The sequence below is a fragment of the Mustela putorius genome, unplaced genomic scaffold (genome assembly GCF_011764305.1).
Source record: "Mustela putorius furo isolate JIRA1106 unplaced genomic scaffold, ASM1176430v1.1 tig00000275_pilon_pilon_pilon, whole genome shotgun sequence".
NCBI classification, from domain to species: domain Eukaryota; kingdom Metazoa; phylum Chordata; class Mammalia; order Carnivora; family Mustelidae; genus Mustela; species Mustela putorius.
Genome location: NW_025421341.1, coordinates 27666172 through 27686251, shown reverse-complemented (window position 1 = coordinate 27686251; position 20080 = coordinate 27666172). Strand labels below are relative to the sequence as shown.

Genomic DNA, 20080 nt, shown 5'->3' with positions numbered 1-20080 from the left:
CTGAAGAAGATAGATTCTAAGAGGTTATTCGAGTTTATAATAGTTGGAAGGCTGACATGGTGATCTAGGTGCAGTTTTAGAATAGTATGCAGGATGAAAGAATGGGAACATACTTGAGAAATAATCTGGGGTCCTCTGTTGGCTGCACTTCATGATTGAATGAAAGAGGATGAGAGAAGAAAAGTTAAGCCTTGGCTTTTAGCATTTATAACTAAGTGGCTTGTGAATTAAAGAATACAAAAGGAAGATATGTGTGTGTTTGGGGTTCAGTTAACAGGGATTTGGATCTGATAAGTTTGATCTATGTCTAGAACATTTGGCTTGAGATGTCCAGCAGGCAGTTGAAAATGGTAGTTTTAGACTTTGGAGGACTGTCTGGGCTGGTAGTAGAGATTAGGGAGCAATTAATATATAAGCTAGTAGTTTATTCTTTGAGATGTGGACCAAAATTCATTGGAAATGTGATAAGAGCTCAGGACTCATCATCCAGGAAAAAGAAATACGCACATTATATTTGTAAAATTTTGTGTACAGTTTCAGGAGGCTCCAGAATCCCTTACTAATCTGGTGTCTTGTAAATTTTAGAATTTTCTATGTGAGGGTAGTCATTGTAACCATGATAATGGATGGCAATGCATAGTAGCCCAGAGTAGAGTGAAAAGAGTCAGGACAGAGCTCTGGGGGAATAAAATGTTTTAAATGGCACCGAAAAATAGGAGATAGAAAGTAGGGAATAGTGTTTCCAAAAGAAGGCTACACTATACTGACTTGTATGCATACTTGTACTTTTCAGGTACTTTTGTTTTAGTTCCTATCTGTTTGTTTATTAAGCTTGAAAAGTTATTTTATTGTTTTTTTTCTGACAGTTGATGCCCATAGTTGGCAGTTTGGAGATTCTATTATTGGATATTTTATTTAGTCAACTGTGAGGGATTGTGCTGTACCCTGAGCTGGGTTAAATTCTACTGACATTGTTATTTAATCTTCAGGGTAGTGCCTGAGGTAGATACTGTTGTTAAACCTACTTTATAAGCAAGGAAATAAAAGATTTTGAAGAGTAAAGTAACTTGCCCAAGGTCACATGGCCTGTTAATTTAGCAAAGCCATGATACCAACTCAGGCCTTTTGGACAGCAGAACTTATATTCTTTACTGATATACCACACTGTGTTTACCAGGATAATCAGTCACGCTGTGATATGGTATCCTGGATTAGCACAGTGAAATGTAACATGAGTCCAGAGGATTGGACTAGATCTGGGGATATATAAATTCTAATCTCTGAGATTTGGAGTCAGTAGTTTAATGTCTCTGGGTCCATTTTTTCATTTACTTGAAAATTTTTATACCTAAACATTGTTGTCCTGTGACTCCATCTCTGCTCTGTCTATAAAGCATGAATACTGAGGAAAGTACTATGTAGAAATCTTGGATTATAAAACAACTCTTGGTTTATATATGTGAGAAATGATTTATTATAATGTAAGGGCATTTCTACAATATTCAAAGTCTCTTGGTTTATGTGTTTTAAGTTCTTTAATTTCTAATAGAAAATTTAGTAATTTGTTACAGATAGCGACCTTTTTGTACATTTTCTAGCTTTCATGTGGTCTTATCATACAGAGCCTGAAAAGATCATTTGCAGTTTTGCTCAGCTATTCGCAGTATGGTTACCTCTGGAGTTTAGAGTCAACATTAACTTTGGTCTTCCTCTGGAATTTTTCTGAATGTTCTGCTTTATGTGTTCATTATTTAATGTTTAGAGATGGTGTCTTAGTCAGCTTTTTTATAACCTCAGTGTATAGAGTACTTGAGGCCATGATTGTCATATGGACTTGTATCTTTTATTGTGAAAAGTTATGAACAACTACAGCTTATTAAACTATTTTATAAGGATGGCATTCTGTGTATCAGAATATCTGATTAAAAAAGAGTAGTTTCGATCTAGTGGTAAATTCTCTTAAGGCCTTTTCAAAATAGTATTTACTAGACCTGGGATTTGAATAAGATTAAAGTAATAAAAAGGTTGGTTTTTTTTGTTTGTTTTGTTTTGTTTTGTTTTGTTTTTACAGAATTCCTTTTAAGCACTTCAGAAAAGATTAGAATAATAAGGCTCTGTTGGAGTCGTTTGCTTAAGAATCCTCTATGATTGAGGGTTGAACTGATATTTTACTGCTAGAGTAACTGAAAGAACTATTTTGGGGTTATCTAAATTACTTACTCTTTCACATTCATACCCATTGAACATAGCTTGGAGGGAGTGTGGTTTTTTTCCCCCCCATTAATGACTTTATTGAGGTGTGACTGACATGCAAAAAACCATACATATTTAACGAATGTAAGTTGGAAGAGAGTGTGAAGCCATCACCATGATCTATGCAGTAAACATATTTATCACCTCCAAAAGTTTCTTCTTAACCTCTTCAGAGAGGATTCCACTCAGTAATTTCTGTCCATCCAAGTCAGAAATAGGTGTGAAGCTGATGAATAATTGTTGCCATGTTTCCCAGGTTGTGAGTGCAGTACATGGTATAATAACAGCTCCTTAGTCAAAGATTAGCAGGACATCATTTCATCAGCAAGTATGAATGTTTGTTGTATGCCATGTATTACTTCAGTGGCTGAGGGATTCCTCAGTGAAAAAAATTGCTGCCTTCATGCAGTGGACATTGAATGGGAGGAGGGAGGTGGGAAAAGAAATAAGGAAAAAAAATGACTATGGGGTTGGAATTTGGGGGTGACTAGTAAGAGGAGACTGCTATTTTAAATGGAGTATGAAATTAAAGCTTCATTTTTTTTTTAAAGATTTTATTTATTTATTTGACAGAAAGAGATCACAAGTAGATGGAGAGGCAGGTAGAGAGAGAGAGAGAGAGGGAAGCAGGCTCCCTGCTGAGCAGAGAACCCGATGCGGGACTCGATCCCAGGACCCTGAGATCATGACCTGAGCCGAAGGCAGTGGCTTAACCCACTGAGCCACCCAGGCGCCCCTAAAGCTTCATTTTATGGTGATGGTTGAACAAGAATTTTGAGGTTGATAAAGTGAATGAGCCATGCAGATACCTGAGGGAAGAACATTAGAGAGAGAGAGTAGCAAATACAAACATCTTGAAGCAAAAATCTGTTTGACATATTCCAAAGAATGGCAAAGAGAGTCTGCTGTGGCTAGAGCAGGGAGCAAGGAGGAAGAATAGATGAAGTCAGATTATCAGATCCAAATAATGTTCTGTAGTTTGTATAAGTACTTTGACTTAACTTCAAGAGAGATGAAAAGTCACTTGAGGGTTGTGAGCAAAAGAGTGACATGATTTATGTTTTTAGAAGGTCACTGGTTGCTCTTTGATAGTGGGTTAGGAGCAGACCAGTTAGGGAGCTTTTGGAATACCTTGAGAGATGATGGTGTTTTCGACAAGGCTAGTAGTAGTGGAAAGGGTGAGTAGGAGTTAGATTCTAGGTACATTTTAGATGTAGAGACAAAAGAATTTCCTATTGGATTAGAATCAAGTTGAGGGATTACAAGCTTTTTTTTTTGGCCTTAGCAACTGGAAGGATAGAGTGGACATTCGCTTGTCAGAGAAGACTGCTGGGAAAGCAGAATTAAGGGCAAGGATTAGGATTTCTGTAAGTTTGAGATGCTAGTAGATATTCAGTTAAAAATATGGCTGAATATAGGACTCTGGTATCAAGGGGAGAGGGCCAAACACAATATATAAATATTGATGTTAACTTAAGCCATGAGCATAGATGAAATGAGCTTCACCTGAAAACTGAGTTGTGGCTAGACAAAGAAGTTCAAGTTTGGAGGCTGCTGGGAGGGAAAGAACTAGTAAGCAGACTGACAAATAGAAACTAGAGGAATGGGAAGAAAAACACAAGATTGTAGTGCTTGGAAGGCAAGTGAGGAGTAGGAGTGATCAGCTCTTTCAGTTGCTGCCAGATAGGTCAAGAATGATGAGAACTAAGACTCTAGCCATTTAGATTTTGCAGGATGGAAGTCACTGGTGACCTCCTTGGGTAATTTCATTGAAACAGTAGAGATGAAAGACTTACTGGAATAGATTCAAGATATAATGAGAAAAATGAGACTTGGAGACAGTGAATGTAGAAATGTCTCAAGTCTTGTGATTTTGCTGTAAATGGAAAACACAGGCTTGGATGGTACTGGAGAAATGGTGGGTTTGTGAGCATTTGTTTTTAAGATGGGAAATTGATGATTTTGAACGTGTATAGAAATTGTCTAGCAGAGAGGAAAGAATCTGATGATGCTAAGAAGGGAGATTGATAAAGGGAGGTCCCTGAAAAGATGAGTTGGGATGGAACTAAACTTCATTCTGTATAGGTATCACTTGGGGTCACAATGCAGATTATAGTTCTGTAGGCATGGGGTAGAGCCTGAAATTCTGCATTTCTAGTAAGTCCTCGATGATGCCTATGTTTATGGTCCCTGTTTATAATTTGAGTGTAATAACTTTGTACTTTGAGCTCAAGAACAGTAGAGTAGTAATATTGATACATAATCATATGGATTGCTGGATATGGTTGGGGTTTGTACAGTATGTCTTCAGGTCGTTTCTGTTTTCTCAATGGAACAGGAAGCAGGTCATTATCCAAGAGTGAGTTTGGGAGGAAATGGTGTAAAATCATCTAGGAAGATAGTCAGTAGTCTAGAATGTAGGATTATGGGGTTGCACCCAGGGCCTACTTGGTGGTTAGTGATAATGAATTTAAACTGAGACATGTTGAATATTGGCGTATATATGTTATTCATTTACTTTGATTTCCACGTGGTGCATGTGAAGAGTAGGTGGGTAGATGGGGTTTAGAATAGCAAGTATTTCGGTCTGGAGAGGGGAAAGTGATTCATAGGTATATTTCTTCCTGGGAAAGGAAGAAAATAAGAATGCTAGGTTAAACAGAAAGTGTGTGTGGGAGGATTGTTTGTTTTGTTTTTAACTGCAGTTCTTCTTCCAATCTTTAATTTGCTAAGGAGCTCTGTAAATCTTCAGGAGAAGAAGATAGTGTTCATGTCCTCAATTTTTTTTTTCCCTAAGATTTATTTTAGAAAGAGTGCATGCAGGGAGGACCGGGATGGGGCAGAGGGAGCAGAGTGAGCAGGAGAGAGAAACTTAAGACTGCGCTGAATGTGGAGCCCATTGTGGGGCTCTATCTCACTATCCTGCGATCACGACCTGAGCCCAAACCAAGAGTCTGAAGCTTAACGAAGTGAGACACCCAGGCACCCCCTGTATTATTTTTAAAATCATGGAACTCTTTCTGTCTCAGTAGCTCTCTGAGCTTGTGTTCTACTAAATAAACTAAGGAAAAGTGTGCTTTACACTTTTGGCTAAATAAAGCAAGTATTAACATCAGGGATTATGATTTCATTTAAATTGGAGGGGTTTAATGCATATAAGAAAGGAAGGCGGTCTTAAAGTATTTTTAAAAAATTGCTCTGTCATCTCTAAAAAATCTTAAATGTACCCCTTTATTATTGTTAAAACAAGAAGTCTTATAAGTCATACAGATTTATAATCTTAGGCATATAATAAGATAATTACTATATGGACAAACACAGATTTTCAACCATTGGTGTTTCTTTTTGTCTCTTTTTCTCTTTTGGATATTACAGATGACCATGGATGAAAAATATGTAAACAGCATTTGGGACCTTCTGAAAAATGCAATTCAAGAAATCCAGCGTAAGAATAACAGTGGTCTTAGTTTTGAGGAGCTCTATAGAAATGCTTATACAATGGTTTTGCATAAACATGGAGAAAAGCTCTACACTGGACTAAGAGAAGTTGTTACCGAACATCTCATAAATAAGGTATCCAACTTTAAAAGGACTATTGCTAATTATATGGAATCTAGAAAATCCTTTATATACTATATTGTACTTTGACTAGAAATACTAGTTTTAAGGGCTCCAGGAAGCCTATAGAAATATATAGTAATCAATTAATAGTTGTATTATAATGTAGTATAAAACCTCACTCAAAACTTATGATCAGCTAAATCACAATTTTTGATCATTGAGGGAAGGTGAAGTTTGTGATTTACAATAAATACATTCTCTGTAATCATAATTAAGGAAACAGACTTTCATTAGTTTACGAATACTTGTTTATTAATATATGAATTAGAGATCATTATTTTTTCCTTAAAATGCTTAACCAGTCAGTCCATTTTATCTTTCTCTACTTTCTCTGTGTAATAAAACAACATTGTTTAAAAAAATACTAAGACTTTACACCAGTTGAAATTGACATTATTTTAGCTGAGTTTTATAGTAAATGTGAATTGTTTTTTGAAGTAAATTAGTGTTGGGCTATTAAAATTATAAATATTTCTTTGGTGCTAAAAAGATATTTTTACTTTTTAAAATATTTATGTAGAACAAATTCTTCTATTGCAAGTATGTCTTGCTTTAAGATTGTCAGATAAAATAGAAAATTACCATAGGTAAATAAAAACTTCTCAAAGTTTTTGTGTGGTATTAGGGTTCATTTTTTAAAAATTTAGAAACAAAAAAATGGGAAAAGTTGTACCAAATAGTACAATGATCTCTTGTATTGTAGATACACCAGTTAACATTTTGCCACATTTTTGCTAATCTTTCTATTGATACTTGTTATTATTACTATTATTGATATTACTATTATTGCTGAAGAATCAGAGAATAAATTTTAAATTCATTTACCCTCAAATGCTTTGGGATGTTTCTCCTAAAAACAAGGAAATTATCTCACTTAACTGAAGACTAATGTTTGAAATCAGGCAGTTTAACATTAATATAATACTGTTATCTAATATAGTCCATATTCAGATTCATCAGTTGTCCTGTGTAACAGTGATGTCCTCTATAGCAGTTTGTTTTCTGATCCAGGATCCAATCCAGGATCACACACTCAGCTCCAGAGCTTCTTGTCTTTCAGCACATTGACATTTTTCAAGAGTATGGGTCAGTTTTGTAGATTGTCCCTCGGTTTTTGGTTTGTCTGATTGTTTCCTGATGACTAGTTTCAGGTTATGCATTTTTGGCAGGAATAATACATAAGTGATGTTGTGTCCTCAGTGCATCACATCAGGAGGCACATGATGTCAGTTTATCCCATTATTGGTGATGTTAACTTTGATCACTTGGTGTCCGCCAGATTTCTCCACTGTGAAGGTACCTTTTTTCCCTTTGTAATTCATAAGTAATTTGTTCAGATATATTTTGAGACTGTATAAATATCCTTTTCCCCAAGAAACTTTTATGTGATGGTTCTAGCACCCATTGATGATTCTTGCATGAATCATTATTACTGTGGTGGTTATAAAATAGTTACTTTCTATTTCTACTATTCCTTCCATAATTTCTTTCTCTTACATGGGATTACATGAGGAGGTACCTAGTATCTCATGAAGCAAGGTGATTATGTTCTTTATGCAACCAACAGTTTCTTTAGTGCCTACTGTGCACAGCTTTCTAGGAATATACAGTGGGTACAAAGATTTGGTATCCCTTATTTGTACTGTGATCTGAGAGATGATGCAGGCATTTAGATAACAGTGTGAGGCATTATATAATTAAGTGGCAAATGAAATCAGTAGGCAATAAATGGCTTAGGAATTCAAATGAGGGAGAAATTATCTGGGGCTGTAAGATTAAATGGGAAAGTATCAAATTGAACCGAGCCATGAGACATTTGGGATATAAGTGAATAGTGTGGAAGGCATTCCAGGATGGCAGATGTCATGTGATTATACAGAAATAAGTTGGATACGCTTAGGTGGTAAATGGAGTTTGATTGAGGTATGTAAGAATTTATGGGGATTAGTGCATTCTAATATAGTGGTTTGGGAAGAGATTGGAGGAAAAACTTGAATGCCAAGCTAAGGAATTTGGGCTTAACAGTGGAGGTTTATTGGAGGTTTTTAAGTGGAAGATAATGTGACAGAATATTTTAAGAAGATTAAGATGAAAATGGTATAAATGTAGAATTGGGTGTTTGCTGGATGTTTGCTGGAAATTTTGAGTAAAGTAATAGGCTAGACATGATTGGATAGAGGGTGTGAGAGATACGGTTTTAGGTAAGATTGGATATTTTTATAGTTGGAAGATACCTTAGATATTATTTTATATGAGGGAAGTTGAGTGTGAGATCATCATAAAATGCTCAGCTAGAAATACCATGTATTTAGAGATAGATTTTGAGCTTGAGCAGAAACTTAAACTGAAGATGAAGATTGGATGTTTGGTAGCATGTACTCCGAGGAAGAAGTATTGGATTTCAGAGAAAAAAAATCCTAGAGCCAGAGGACGAATTTTCAAAAGCGAGTTATGGTACGTAGGTGTGGGAAATGAAGATGACTAAATAAAGAAACTTGGCATCAAAAGGAAGAAGAAATGTAGAGTGCAAGAGTTTTGCTTAAAGCTCTTGAAGGGGAGATGATTGAAGCAGCTGAGTTCTTGGTTATGGAGAGAGTACGGATTTGAGAACAGAGAAGCAAAGGTTTTAGCAGCAGTCCCATATTGAATGGTGGTAGTGGTCATAACTTACTCTTATTTAGCATTTGTATGTGCTAGGTTCAGTTCCAGTGCTTTTACCTCTGTTAGTGGTCACAACCTAATGAGCAGGATATGACTGTTCTCTCTGTAAGTGGAGAAACCAAGGCACAGAGAATTAGTGATTTGCTGAGATGCACATAGTAAGCGGCCTAGCTGGAACAGTACAGGCAGTGTGGTTTCAGGCTAAGTCCTTGACTCCTCTGTAGATCTACTCCTGAGGCATAATGAATGGATAAGTTGCAATAAACTCAATGAAACTGAGGGTGTAGGAGAGGCTTTGAGTAAATTGGCTCAGTGTTTGTAAAGCTATAGTCCTTTAATTCTAGTTCTTGGTTTATTTATAATTAAAATGAAGGAGCTAGTAGTAATATCTCCTGAGATTCTTTAGTTCTGAAACTATTACAAATCTAATAATTAAGCCATGCATCTTCTGAAGATGAGATGAAGAGACTTGGAGTAGCCCTTCTTGGGAATATACTAAGGAATTGGCAAGTGAGGAAAAAGATAGCCCAATAGGAGTTGGCCTGAATGTGTGATTTGTCTTTTTTGTTTGTTTTGAAGAATTTGCTTTGCAGCTTGGGCATAGATGCATAAAAAAACATCTGTAGTTACATGCTGTATTGAGAGCTGGCTAACCCAAAAAGTGAGGAGAAGAGAGGAGACCAGAGTGGGAAGTCAGTGTATAAGTGATTTTTTTGGACTCCGAAATATGGTTAGGTAGAAATTGAAGTCATGTGACCAATAATTCTATAACTGTAAAAGCTTCGGCATACTTGTGAGTTGCTTAAAGTGATCCCATATCTCAGGTTAGCTGTTATTATTTCAAAATATAGGCAATTCCTTATAATATGTTCCAGAGAACATATATTCAAGTTAATTGTGCTAAAGAAATTGTATACACTAAATTCTTTTTATTTCTGTTGCATAGGCATTAGTCATACATCACCAGCATCTGAAAAAGTTTTTTAATTTTTTGTTTCTTTCACAAAACATTTGACCAGTTTAAACTAGTCAATTTCTGGCCAGGAAATATACCAATACCAGTGTATCTAATGATTAATTTTATTATTTCAGTTGAATTAAATCTTTTAACCTCTGCTAGTGTCTGCTTTCATTTTTGTGTTCTTCATAGATCTTATTTCATTCTTAGTCTTATGAAAACATTTAGTAACCATACAAATACAGTACTACTATATGAATGGGACAAAGAAGTTTGTTAACTGATAGGCAGAGCCATTATGTAATAGCCTAAATGTGCTCTGATGTAGGAAGTGTCTTTTTTTCCTACCAAATGTGCAGAAGCACAGTTTGCATAAAAATTGATATTACCTGTTTATACGGTGCACTTTCTGACTAGAAGGTGAGAAATTGTTTCAGGTTCAGGGTCTTTGGTATGAAAGGAACCGTATTCAGTCTCCCAGAATGTATTCCTTTTTGTGGTTCTGAAAACCTTATGTGTGGTCTAGTCAGGTTGGGTTTTTTGTTTGTTTGTTGGTTTTCTTTGTTCATTATGCTTTTAGCACTTTGCAACTACGTAAGCAATAATACTTTTTTTTTTTTTAAAGCAAAGTTACTTTCTACTGAAGTGAACATTTTAGTGCTGTGGTATATAGGCAGCCAGGACCTATTTTTTCATGTTGAAAGATTCAAATGAAATATAATTTTTACTCAGAGTTTGTTGCTGATATCCTGGTTGCAAGATGAGAATAGTAAATATCTGAGCAGCATCTTTGATAAAACAGCGTGGCACAAACTATCAAGGTGGATGAATGGAGGAACTTTACTGAGATTAGGGTAGCTAATTGTTGGCTTTAGAAGTAAGTTCACAAAATTGAAGCAGCCATAGAAAAGCTAAATGCTTTTCTTTTAACTTGGTAGTATATTCTTCCGATCTCTACAAGAATGTTCCCTTTGAGGAAACTGAGACCCAGAGGAATTCAGTGAATTTCTCTAAACCACAAAGCAAAACTTGGAGTATTATATGGCCTTTGTGCCTTTCCATAAGAAAAAAAATCTCATTTTGGTAAATATGAAAACATTTCAGAATTGACAGGGTTATCTTTAACTTTTGTTTCTAAATAACTTTAAAAGCATGGTTTTACTGGAGAAAAAGTTCTTTCCAGTTTTAAGGATTTTTAAATTATAAATTATTTTGTCAAAGCCTCAAAAGTACCCATGTAAGACTTCTTATTACATAATTCAACATCCAGAAGTATGTTATTTGCCAGCCTCTGACTTAGGTATAAAAAATATGTTGGAATGCATTTGATCCCTGCAGTCATAGAACAGTTAAACGAGTAAATAAATGTTTAGTTATAAAACATGTTGAAGAAAACAGGATACAGTGATAGAGGAAAACTGTATATTCAAGAAATGACTCTTTGAGTAAGAGGGAACTTGAAAAGTGAGAAGGTGCTCATGAGGAGTGTTCCAGGCAAAGGGGACGGCTGTAGAATGTTTTTTCTTTGCAGGACCAGATAGTCAGTATTTTTAGTTTCCTGAGCCATAGATTCTGTTGGTAGTTCCTCAACACTCTCCTCTTTTAGCACCAGAGGAGCAATGGACTATTTGTAATGAATGAATATGGCGGTTTTCCAGTACAACTTTATTTTAAAAAGACAGCAGACCATCCTTTGCCAATCTCTGGAATAGAGAAATTAAAAACAAAGCCTGTTGTGAATGGGGAATTAAGTATTGTCAGTGGGGAAAAATGGGACCAAGATGAGGTTTGGAAAGAGAGGCATTGAAGCCCTGGTATAAGGGCTTCATACTTAATTACATGTACATTAGGAAGCCATTCAAGAATTTTAAATAAGACAGTGACATGATCTGATACAGATTTTTAAAATATTACTTGGGTTGTTGTGTGATGCATAAATTAGGGGGCCCAAGAGTTGAAGTGAGGGGAGTAGGAAGGAATAATCCAGTAATACAGGTGAGTGAGCAGTAGTGGTGATTTATACCAGTGTAGTGAGAGTGGGGATAGAAGATTACAGATTCAGGATACTTTGAATGTAGAAAGATTGTTACTTCTTAATAGATTGGTTGTAGGGAATGAGGAAGAGGAAAGAATTCAAGAGGACTAGGTTTGGTTCTTGGGCAACAGGGTGTTTTCCATTTTCTTAATATACGGATGAGGTAGAGAAAGGAACTCCCTTTGAACAGGTTGATTTTAAGCTGCCAGTGAAATTGAATATGCAAATCTAGTTCTCTGAGAAATTTGAAGTGGAAATGTAAATTTGGGAATCATGAGCGTATAGATGAAGTTACACAGAAAAGAGAAACAAGGAATTTAATCCTGAGGATTTAAAACATTTTAGGTAGATTTAAGGATTGCAGTGGAAACTGAAAAATGACCGGATCAAGCTCTAACTTTAAGTTATAAAATGATGTCAACATTTCTTTAGCAGAGTTGTGGTTTTTGTAACCATTTTAACTCTGTGTGTTTGTGTGTATGTTTAATGGCTAAAGACAATTTTAAAATTAAACATAGTGCTAATCAATTCTGTTACTTGTGGGTAGGGTTAGGTAAGGGTGGAACCATCTCCCACCCTTTGGCTTTATTGAGGTGTAACTGACAAAATTGTAAGATATTTAAGGGTCTTGTTGATTTTTTTGGAGTCATCTTTTAAAAGATACCTGTTTGGGATTTAAACTTGACGGAAAGTGTTTAAGCTCATAGTGAAGTAACTGAAGACTTGCTTTTGCTTCTTGTATCCACTGTTGAACACTTCATGTTTAATAATATGAAAAAATTTAGAAGTAGCTGTAGTGGAAAAAGTACTGGGTAGAAAGTAGGAAAAACTGGGCTTTAGGCTTAATTCTGCTACTAACAGTCATGAACAAATTACTAGACTTCTCTGGACTTCAAATTACTAATTTATAATTGGGATTGATTTTGTTATCCTAAATGGGCTTTAAAGTTATATAATGATTATGTATTCTGAAAATTTTATTTTTTTAAGACTTAGGAATATTAATAGTTTTAAAGTTTACTGTTGTCCTTTTCTGTGCCATAAAACGTATTTAGCATAAAAACATTTCCATTTTTAATTGTTTCTTAAAATCGGGAGAGAAACTTTCTTTGGTTTTAATATGGAAAGAACTTTATTCCAATTTTGTGATGCTTAATAGGTTTCTTAGATTCGCCTTATGCTTAATTTTCTTTTCTCACCCAAATTATTTCTCTTTAGTAATTGAATAATACTATGGTAGCCTCATAAATGAGCTAATTTTTGTACTTTGAAAGTTTGAGCAAAAACGATGCTGACTTTAGCTGTACCAGAAACAGCTTCTTCTTAATAAAAAGAACATTGATTTCAGTGATTTTTAAAAGTATTTCTTTTATATGTAAGTGATGAATTATGTTATTTGTAAGTGTGATATGTAAGTGATGAATCACTAAATTCAACTGAAACTAATACTACACTATATGTGTTAAATAACTGGAATTTAAGTAAAAACTTGAAAGATTAAAAAAAAAGAAGAATCCATTCTATAGATACATTTAAATATGTGTATAAAAAGTGTTTGTACTAATATTTACTGTAGTATTGTTTAAATGCTAAAAAAGGCTGAAAACTATATAAATGTTCACTAATAGACTGTTGAATAAGTGGATTTATATCCACACAATGAAAAAAAATGAAGTCTTTATATCCATATATCCTGTTCTTCAAATATTCTCTTACTTTGGATGGAAGGCAGAATAAGGGAGCTTGATCCTGCTGACTTTTTTCATTCATTTAGAAAACTCCCTATTAAGGACCTCTTATGTACCAAGCAGTGGTCTAATAATAAGCATTTGCATTATATGAAAAGTCCCTGCCTTTGGGGAACTTAAGCACTTGAATCTGTGCCTAGTAATCTGATCAGTTCTAAGCACTTTGTTTTACAGGTAGAGAAACTGAAGCTTTGAAGAATAGTTTGAAATTTTAAATGGCTTTCTCGTTTGAGGTTTTTTGGAGTTTTTTGTAAGTGTGGTAAACTGAAAAATCTTTTATAGCACCTTATTATTTATTTTTTGTATATAGGGTTTCATTTGCTGAAAATGATGTCTCTATATAAACTTTTCTTTAGTATATTGATTTTTCTCCCCATTTTTGAAAGGAGAAAGAGAAGAGCCAGGATTTTAAATGTTATGTTTATTCACCAGTAAATTAAAGTGTTTCTATGAGGGTACTAATTGCATGTGGAAATGAAGTTTGTATTGTTGGTAAGCTTTGGACTGTTTTGTTAAGCCAATTACTTAATAGACTTAGCATTTATAATAAAGCTTTTTTAGTTCTTTTCCTTTCTTTCTAGGCAAATGTGAATAAGTGTAGTGGTTTTTATTTTAATGACATTTAAGTACAAAATATAAGAATAATAATTGCAGTGAATTATAAAAGGACATTGATAGAAACACTCAGGAATAAGATTGTTTGCAAAGACAGATTCATTTCAGAAGCCCACAGATACTGAGTCTCTTGTGTTTCATCTACCAAAAAATAATTAAGACACTATGCCTGTCAGCAAGAATCTTCCAGTTTTAGTGAGGTAATCAGATTTGAAGGAGAATTATTTTGCTTGAGGAATTCAGGGCAAAGTAGAAAGAGCCTCCACTGTTGATGAGCCTTAAAGAATTATTAAAGGTTCATCATACGAACAGAGTGAAAAGATAGTCCAAAAAATGGCATAAATAAAAAAGGCAGGTAAGCATGAGCATAGTCAGGGAATATCAGTGTAGATGGACTATAAAAGGTTTCAGATAATTTTGGGGGAATGAGAGTGGTAAAGTAGGCTGGATTAGGTTTTAGAAAGACATAGGGAATTTGGGTTTTATCCTGTTGGGTGGTGGGAGCTATTGGTTTTTTGTTTTCCAAAAGATACTGACTGAAGTGAAGATGGAGTGAAAGATTTAGTAGACATGCCATCTTAAGTGCTTCATTGCTACATATCTTTTGTTCTCCTGCCATCTTGTCCTTATTTTCTAACTTTTTAAGTTGTTGAAAGAAACAACTATTAAAATGAATATTGAAGTAACTTAGGGTGATGACAGGAGGAAAGCTCTGTCTGAGCTAGGGGTACAAACCTTTAAGAATATGATTTGGAAGAGCGACTGGAATATGATTAGAGGAATCCCCAAAGAGAAAGAGATTTGGGGGGATAATGAAGGGAATAGAGAATATTAGAGATTCAGGAAGATGGCAACCGCGGGATAGGAGGAGCCTAAGAAATTGAATGTTTGAAAGGATTGGAAGAGAAATGGTACTGGGGAGAGCCAAGGTTAAGGTGTTACTTAATTTCACTACTTTGTACTCAGAGAAATCCCGATTTTTCTAACTCTTTTTTTTATATTAACTGAGGACATATTTTTTTAAAATGATGCTAAATTTAGATGATTTCTTACTTGCTTTAACATGTAGCAAATACTCTTTATGTATGGAATTATAAAAATGCATTCTCCTAATTTACCACTGTGTGCCCCTGCTTTGAGCCTCCTGATTCTCTACTGCTATTCATTGTATTCTACTTTGTATTAAGGTCCTATGAATGCTAGTATTAAGCTCCTCTATCCCCCATAGTGGCTAGCACCCTCCTTTGCTTGTTGGAAGGAATCGTTATATATCTGAATTGACAGTTTGAAGAAAGATTTTTATGTATTCTTTTGAATTAAGAGCTTCATTTTGCACACTTCAAAGTGAGTGGGGAAATTCTGCCACTAGGAATGAATTTTAAGTTGAAATTACAGGTAGTGTGCTCTTTATAAAATGTTTAAATTTACATTACTAAGTATTATATATATGTTAGTAAAATTATTTACAGAAGAATGTTCTGACAGCAGTCGAGAAACAAGTTTACCCTGTAGTAGCTATCTTACTGTTTTTTCCATGATACTGTTATGATTCCTCCAATTGAGACTGCCACCTTTTTTTCCTGAATGTTAGTGAAAATAGTGAGAAACAATACTATCAGACTAGAAAATATCAGGAAGGCAGTGAATTTTATATCATTGAGGAATCTTTTGACGTTAGTGAATTCTTGGAAAGTTTAAAAATACCAACAAAGTTTAAGAGACCAGCATTTAAGATTAATGCTCCTAAGCTTAGTACAGTTTGCTTTTGAAATACAAAAATTTTAAGGTTGTTATGTATTGTGAGAGAGAGCAGTATCTATTCAAACTTACATTGAGTATACAGATAATAGATATTAGCTGCTTTACAAACTCCTCTACTTATAAAGTAAAGGGATTCCTTCCAGTTAACAGAGAAATTTGTTTTATAGAAGAAAGGAAAGCAAGAATCCAGTAGAAATTGAGAGTTTAGGAAGTACTATATAACATATGTCACCATATTTATGTATATGTGTTTTGTGTCACATGTTTCTCAAAATCTAAAGCACTTGGGAATGCAGATCCTGATTCAGTAGAACTGACCTAGGACCCAAGATTTTGAGTTTCTAACAAGTTCAAGGTGATGATGATGATCATGATGACAGTCTTGAACCTTATTCTATATAAGGACCACACTTACAGAGTAGCAAGATCAAATATTTATGTGATACTATTATAAATAAGTAATATCAATAACATTATGGTTACAACAAATGCTTATATGACATTTACTGTGGGCTGGGCCCTGTTGTAAGCATTATTTATATATTAACTCATTTTATCCACACAACACCTCCTTGAAGTAGGTGTTGTTATTATTCCTATTTTGTAAAAACTTGATACACAAAGAAGTTACTGGTGGTTATGTATCTATTAAGTGTTGGATCTGTGATTTGCATCAGACAGGCAAACTTTTCAGCAACTGCTCTCCTGTGCGGCCTCTATTCCCTATATAGGACTGTTAACATAAAAATAGCAAAGTATTACACTATTTCTTTTTAATCTTTTAAATTAAGAGTTCTCTGGAGAAAGCGAAGAGCTATGGAGCTTTTTAAAACCTATGTGTGTCAGATTAGGAGAGGTGTCTTCTACACTTCATGGAGATGGACTTCTGTAGGTAGCCACTTTTATCGACAGGTTTATGTCATCACTGATGTAAGTTTTTGAGCTCTTCAAGAATAACTCTTTAATGATATTCTTTAGAAAAATAGGGTTTACATAACTGGTAAAATTTGTAAAGCGACAGGCCCCTGAAAAAATTCAGATATATGTGGGAACTTAAATTTTTGATCATGTAAATGTTGCATATTTATCTAAATAGTCAGATGAAATAAACAATATTTGTTTCAGAATTTGGAGACCAGAGGGTACTTAGCAGATATCCTTTGGCTCTTAATTTTTTTTCCAAAAGATTGGAAAATGCCACTTTTTAAATTCTATGGAACCAGTATAAATCATATTTACTCAGGGAAAAATGGAGCCTACCTTGCAGTAGTATTAAGACATCTTAGTGGAGCAGGAAATAAATGCCATTGTTCTAGTCAACCCCGGTAATAATATGCGTAGGAGGAGCTACAGACCAGGTAAGTTAACTAACTTATTCAAAGTCCTGGTTAGTAACTGCCCTGAAAGTTGTCCTCAAATACTAATTTGATTTTTTAACTTTGAGTGATGGTTAAAATACTTTAGATTTCTAGGAGATTATATGCCTTTAAAGTGTTAGTTTCTCTGTGGTATTTTGTAAATGTTTTTTGTGTAGTTAGCATATGCTCCATGTATTCATGACCCATTTTGTGTTTTTTTAAATTTTTTTTATCGGGAGGCCTGGGTGGCTCAGTTGGTTAAGCAGTTGCCTTCGGCTCAGGTCATGATCCCAGCATCCTGGGATCGAGTCCCACATCGGGCTCCTTGCTCCGCAGGGAGCCTGCTTCTCCCTCTGACTCTGCCTTCCACTCTGTCTGCCTGTGCTCGCTCTCGCTCGCGCTCTCTCTCTGACAAATAAATAAATAAAATCTTAAAAAAAATTTTTTTTATCAATTTTTTTTTTTTTAAGATTTTATTTGTTTATTTGATAGATCACAAGTAGGCAGAGAGGCAAGCAGAGAGAGGAGGAAGCAGGCTCCCTGCTGAGCAGAGAGCCCGATGTGGGGCTTCTATCCCAGGACCCTGGGATCATGACCTGAGCTGAAGGAAAGCAGAGGCTTTAACCCACTGAGCTACCCAGGCGCCCCCACTTCGTGTTTTTAATACACAATGTGTATTTCAGTATTTCAATGCAGAATAATGCTAAATACAGTTTTCTGTACTTCAGAGATTTGTATTTGAATTTAAAATTGTCCTGAGTTTTGAGACTTTTTAAGAAGGAAGTCATTAATTTTCAGTAGTCCATATCACATTAATTATATGGCTCATTTCTAGTTTCAGTGGACTTTAGAGCTAAAATTTTTATAATTAGTTTTAGCCAATGAATTTCTTTGTGTTACCTAAACATTTAATTAGGATTGGCTGGCTGGGATTTTGCCCAGGCATTGAAACTGAGGGGGTGAAAGAAAATTGTAATTAATGATTTAATTGTGTGTGTTGGCAGCAGGGGTGGGGGGAGAGACTTTGCAGATTATTATTAATGTCTTTGACTCTCCAACCAGCCAAGAACTCCTGGCCCAAGGTAGCATCCTTGTCAAGCCATGAAGATACTTAGATAAGAAAACTCGAGGGCAAAGACTGGGAACTTGTAGGTCTTGGCATACTCATGCCTACTGGCCTCTCTTCTCTTCCTCCTTTTCATCCTCTTCCTTTTGCCAATAATTTGATTGAAGATGTGTTTCATGCAACTTGGACATTATCAGTGAACAGATTTTAATTACAGTGCTGAAAAATAAACATTTTCTTTTGATTTAGTAATTCCACTTTAATCTTGGCTGAGGATGTAATTAAAAGGACAGGAAAAGCTATGTTCACAGAAATGAAGAATGTAGTATGCCAGTTTGAATTATTCCAGAGTCATTCATAGGTTGACACCCCTGAAGTAATTAACAATTATTTGGTAATCAGTTTGCCTTTTTTTTTTTTTTAAGATTTTATTCATTTATTAGTACATGGGAGAGAGCACAAGCTGGGAGGAGGGGCAAGGGAGCTAGAGAAGCAGACTGACAGCCCCTGCCACTGAGCACTGGACTTAATCCCTGCAACCTGGAATCATGATCTGAGCTGAAGGCAGTTGCTTACCAACCGAGCCACCAGAGCACCCCTCAAAGTTGCTTTTAAGAATAAACATTGTGACATCCTAGCTTATGTTTACGGTATAATAACTAAACGGCACAATTTGAGAATCATAGTTGTTGCAGATTTTAAAAAGTTGATATTAGCCTTTTATTTTCATATACATTTCTATGAATTTTAGCCCATGTGTATAGATTCATATAAATGCTGCCATAATTAGTATAGAACATTTCTTCACCCTAGAACACTCCCTGTTTTCCCTTTGTAGTCCTATCCTCCTCCTTCCCTGAGATTTGGCAACCACTGATCTATTCTGTGACTGTAGTTTTGTTTTCTCAAGAATGTCTTGTAAATGGAATAATACAGTCTGTAACCTTTTCAAACAAACGTTTTTCATTCAGCATAGTTATTTTGAGATTGCTCCAAGGTGTTGTATGTATTGGTAGTTTGTTTCTTTTTATTGCTGAATGATACATTCTGTTGTGTGAATGTACCACGGTTTACATATCCATTTACCTGTTTATTTGTTCAACGAGTTTTGGATGGTATGTAGTTTTTTTGTGATTATGAAGAGAGCTACTGTGAATATTTATTTAGGTTTTGTGTGTATGTAGGTTTTCATTTCTCTGGGATAAATATTTATGAGTGGGATTGCTAGGTCATACGCCAAACTGTTTTCCTCTAGGGCTATACCACTTTGCATTCTCACTAGCGATGTGTAAGAAGAGTTCTAGTTGTTTGGCATCTTTGTCAGCACTTGGTGTCAGTATATTTTATTTTAGCTATTATAATGGGTATCTTATTTTTTAAATTTTCATTTCCTTAATGGCCAGTGTTGTTGGACATGTTTTCATGTGTAAAATTGCCTTTATATAACCTCTTCGGTGAAGTGTCTTTTCAAGTCTTCTGCCCATTTCTTAATTGTTTGCTTTCTTCACTGGGTTGTAAGAGTTTTTTTTTTTTATCTCTAGAGAGAGAGATTCTGGATACAGATCATTTGATATTTTCTCCCAGTCTGTAGCTTGTTTATTTATTGTTTTAACAGTGTCTGCGAAAGAGAAGTTTCTGATTTTGATGAGGTCCAGTTTATCATTTTTTCCTTTTATAGATAATGCTTTTGGTGTTAGGTTGGCAGTTGGTTAAAATCTCAGATGACTTTTTCTTCCTGCATTTTATTCTGATAGAACCTTTTTTCTTTGAATTGTTATCATGCTATGAAATGCTGTAACTAGGTATTTTTCTCCTAAAGCAGAGGGTAATGTTGAATGTTCATTGTTCTCTAAAAAATCAGGATTCAGAATTCTATCAGTATTATTACAAGTATACAAAACATACTTGTGTTGAAAAAAGAGAGATTGTCTTTTCTTGGTCTTCGGTCAGCCCCTGAATCTTCTTTGTTTTTTAAATAGACTATTTTTTCAGTCATTTTTAGAT

General features: G+C 35.0%; 1 protein-coding gene across 2 annotated transcripts in view; it reads left to right on the top strand.

Moving 5' to 3' along the window:
- The window catches only part of CUL3 (cullin 3), a 91395-nt gene that overhangs the window by 15523 nt on the left and 55792 nt on the right, over positions 1 to 20080 (top strand). Inside the window, exon 2 of one of the 2 annotated variants that reach the window (XM_045078788.1) lies at positions 5629 to 5826. In XM_045078788.1, coding sequence (XP_044934723.1) covers positions 5629 to 5826 — 198 coding nt within the window. Of the gene's footprint in view, positions 1 to 5628; positions 5827 to 7043; positions 7171 to 20080 lie in introns of those variants that run through there. The other variant, XM_045078789.1, reaches the window with a different exon arrangement.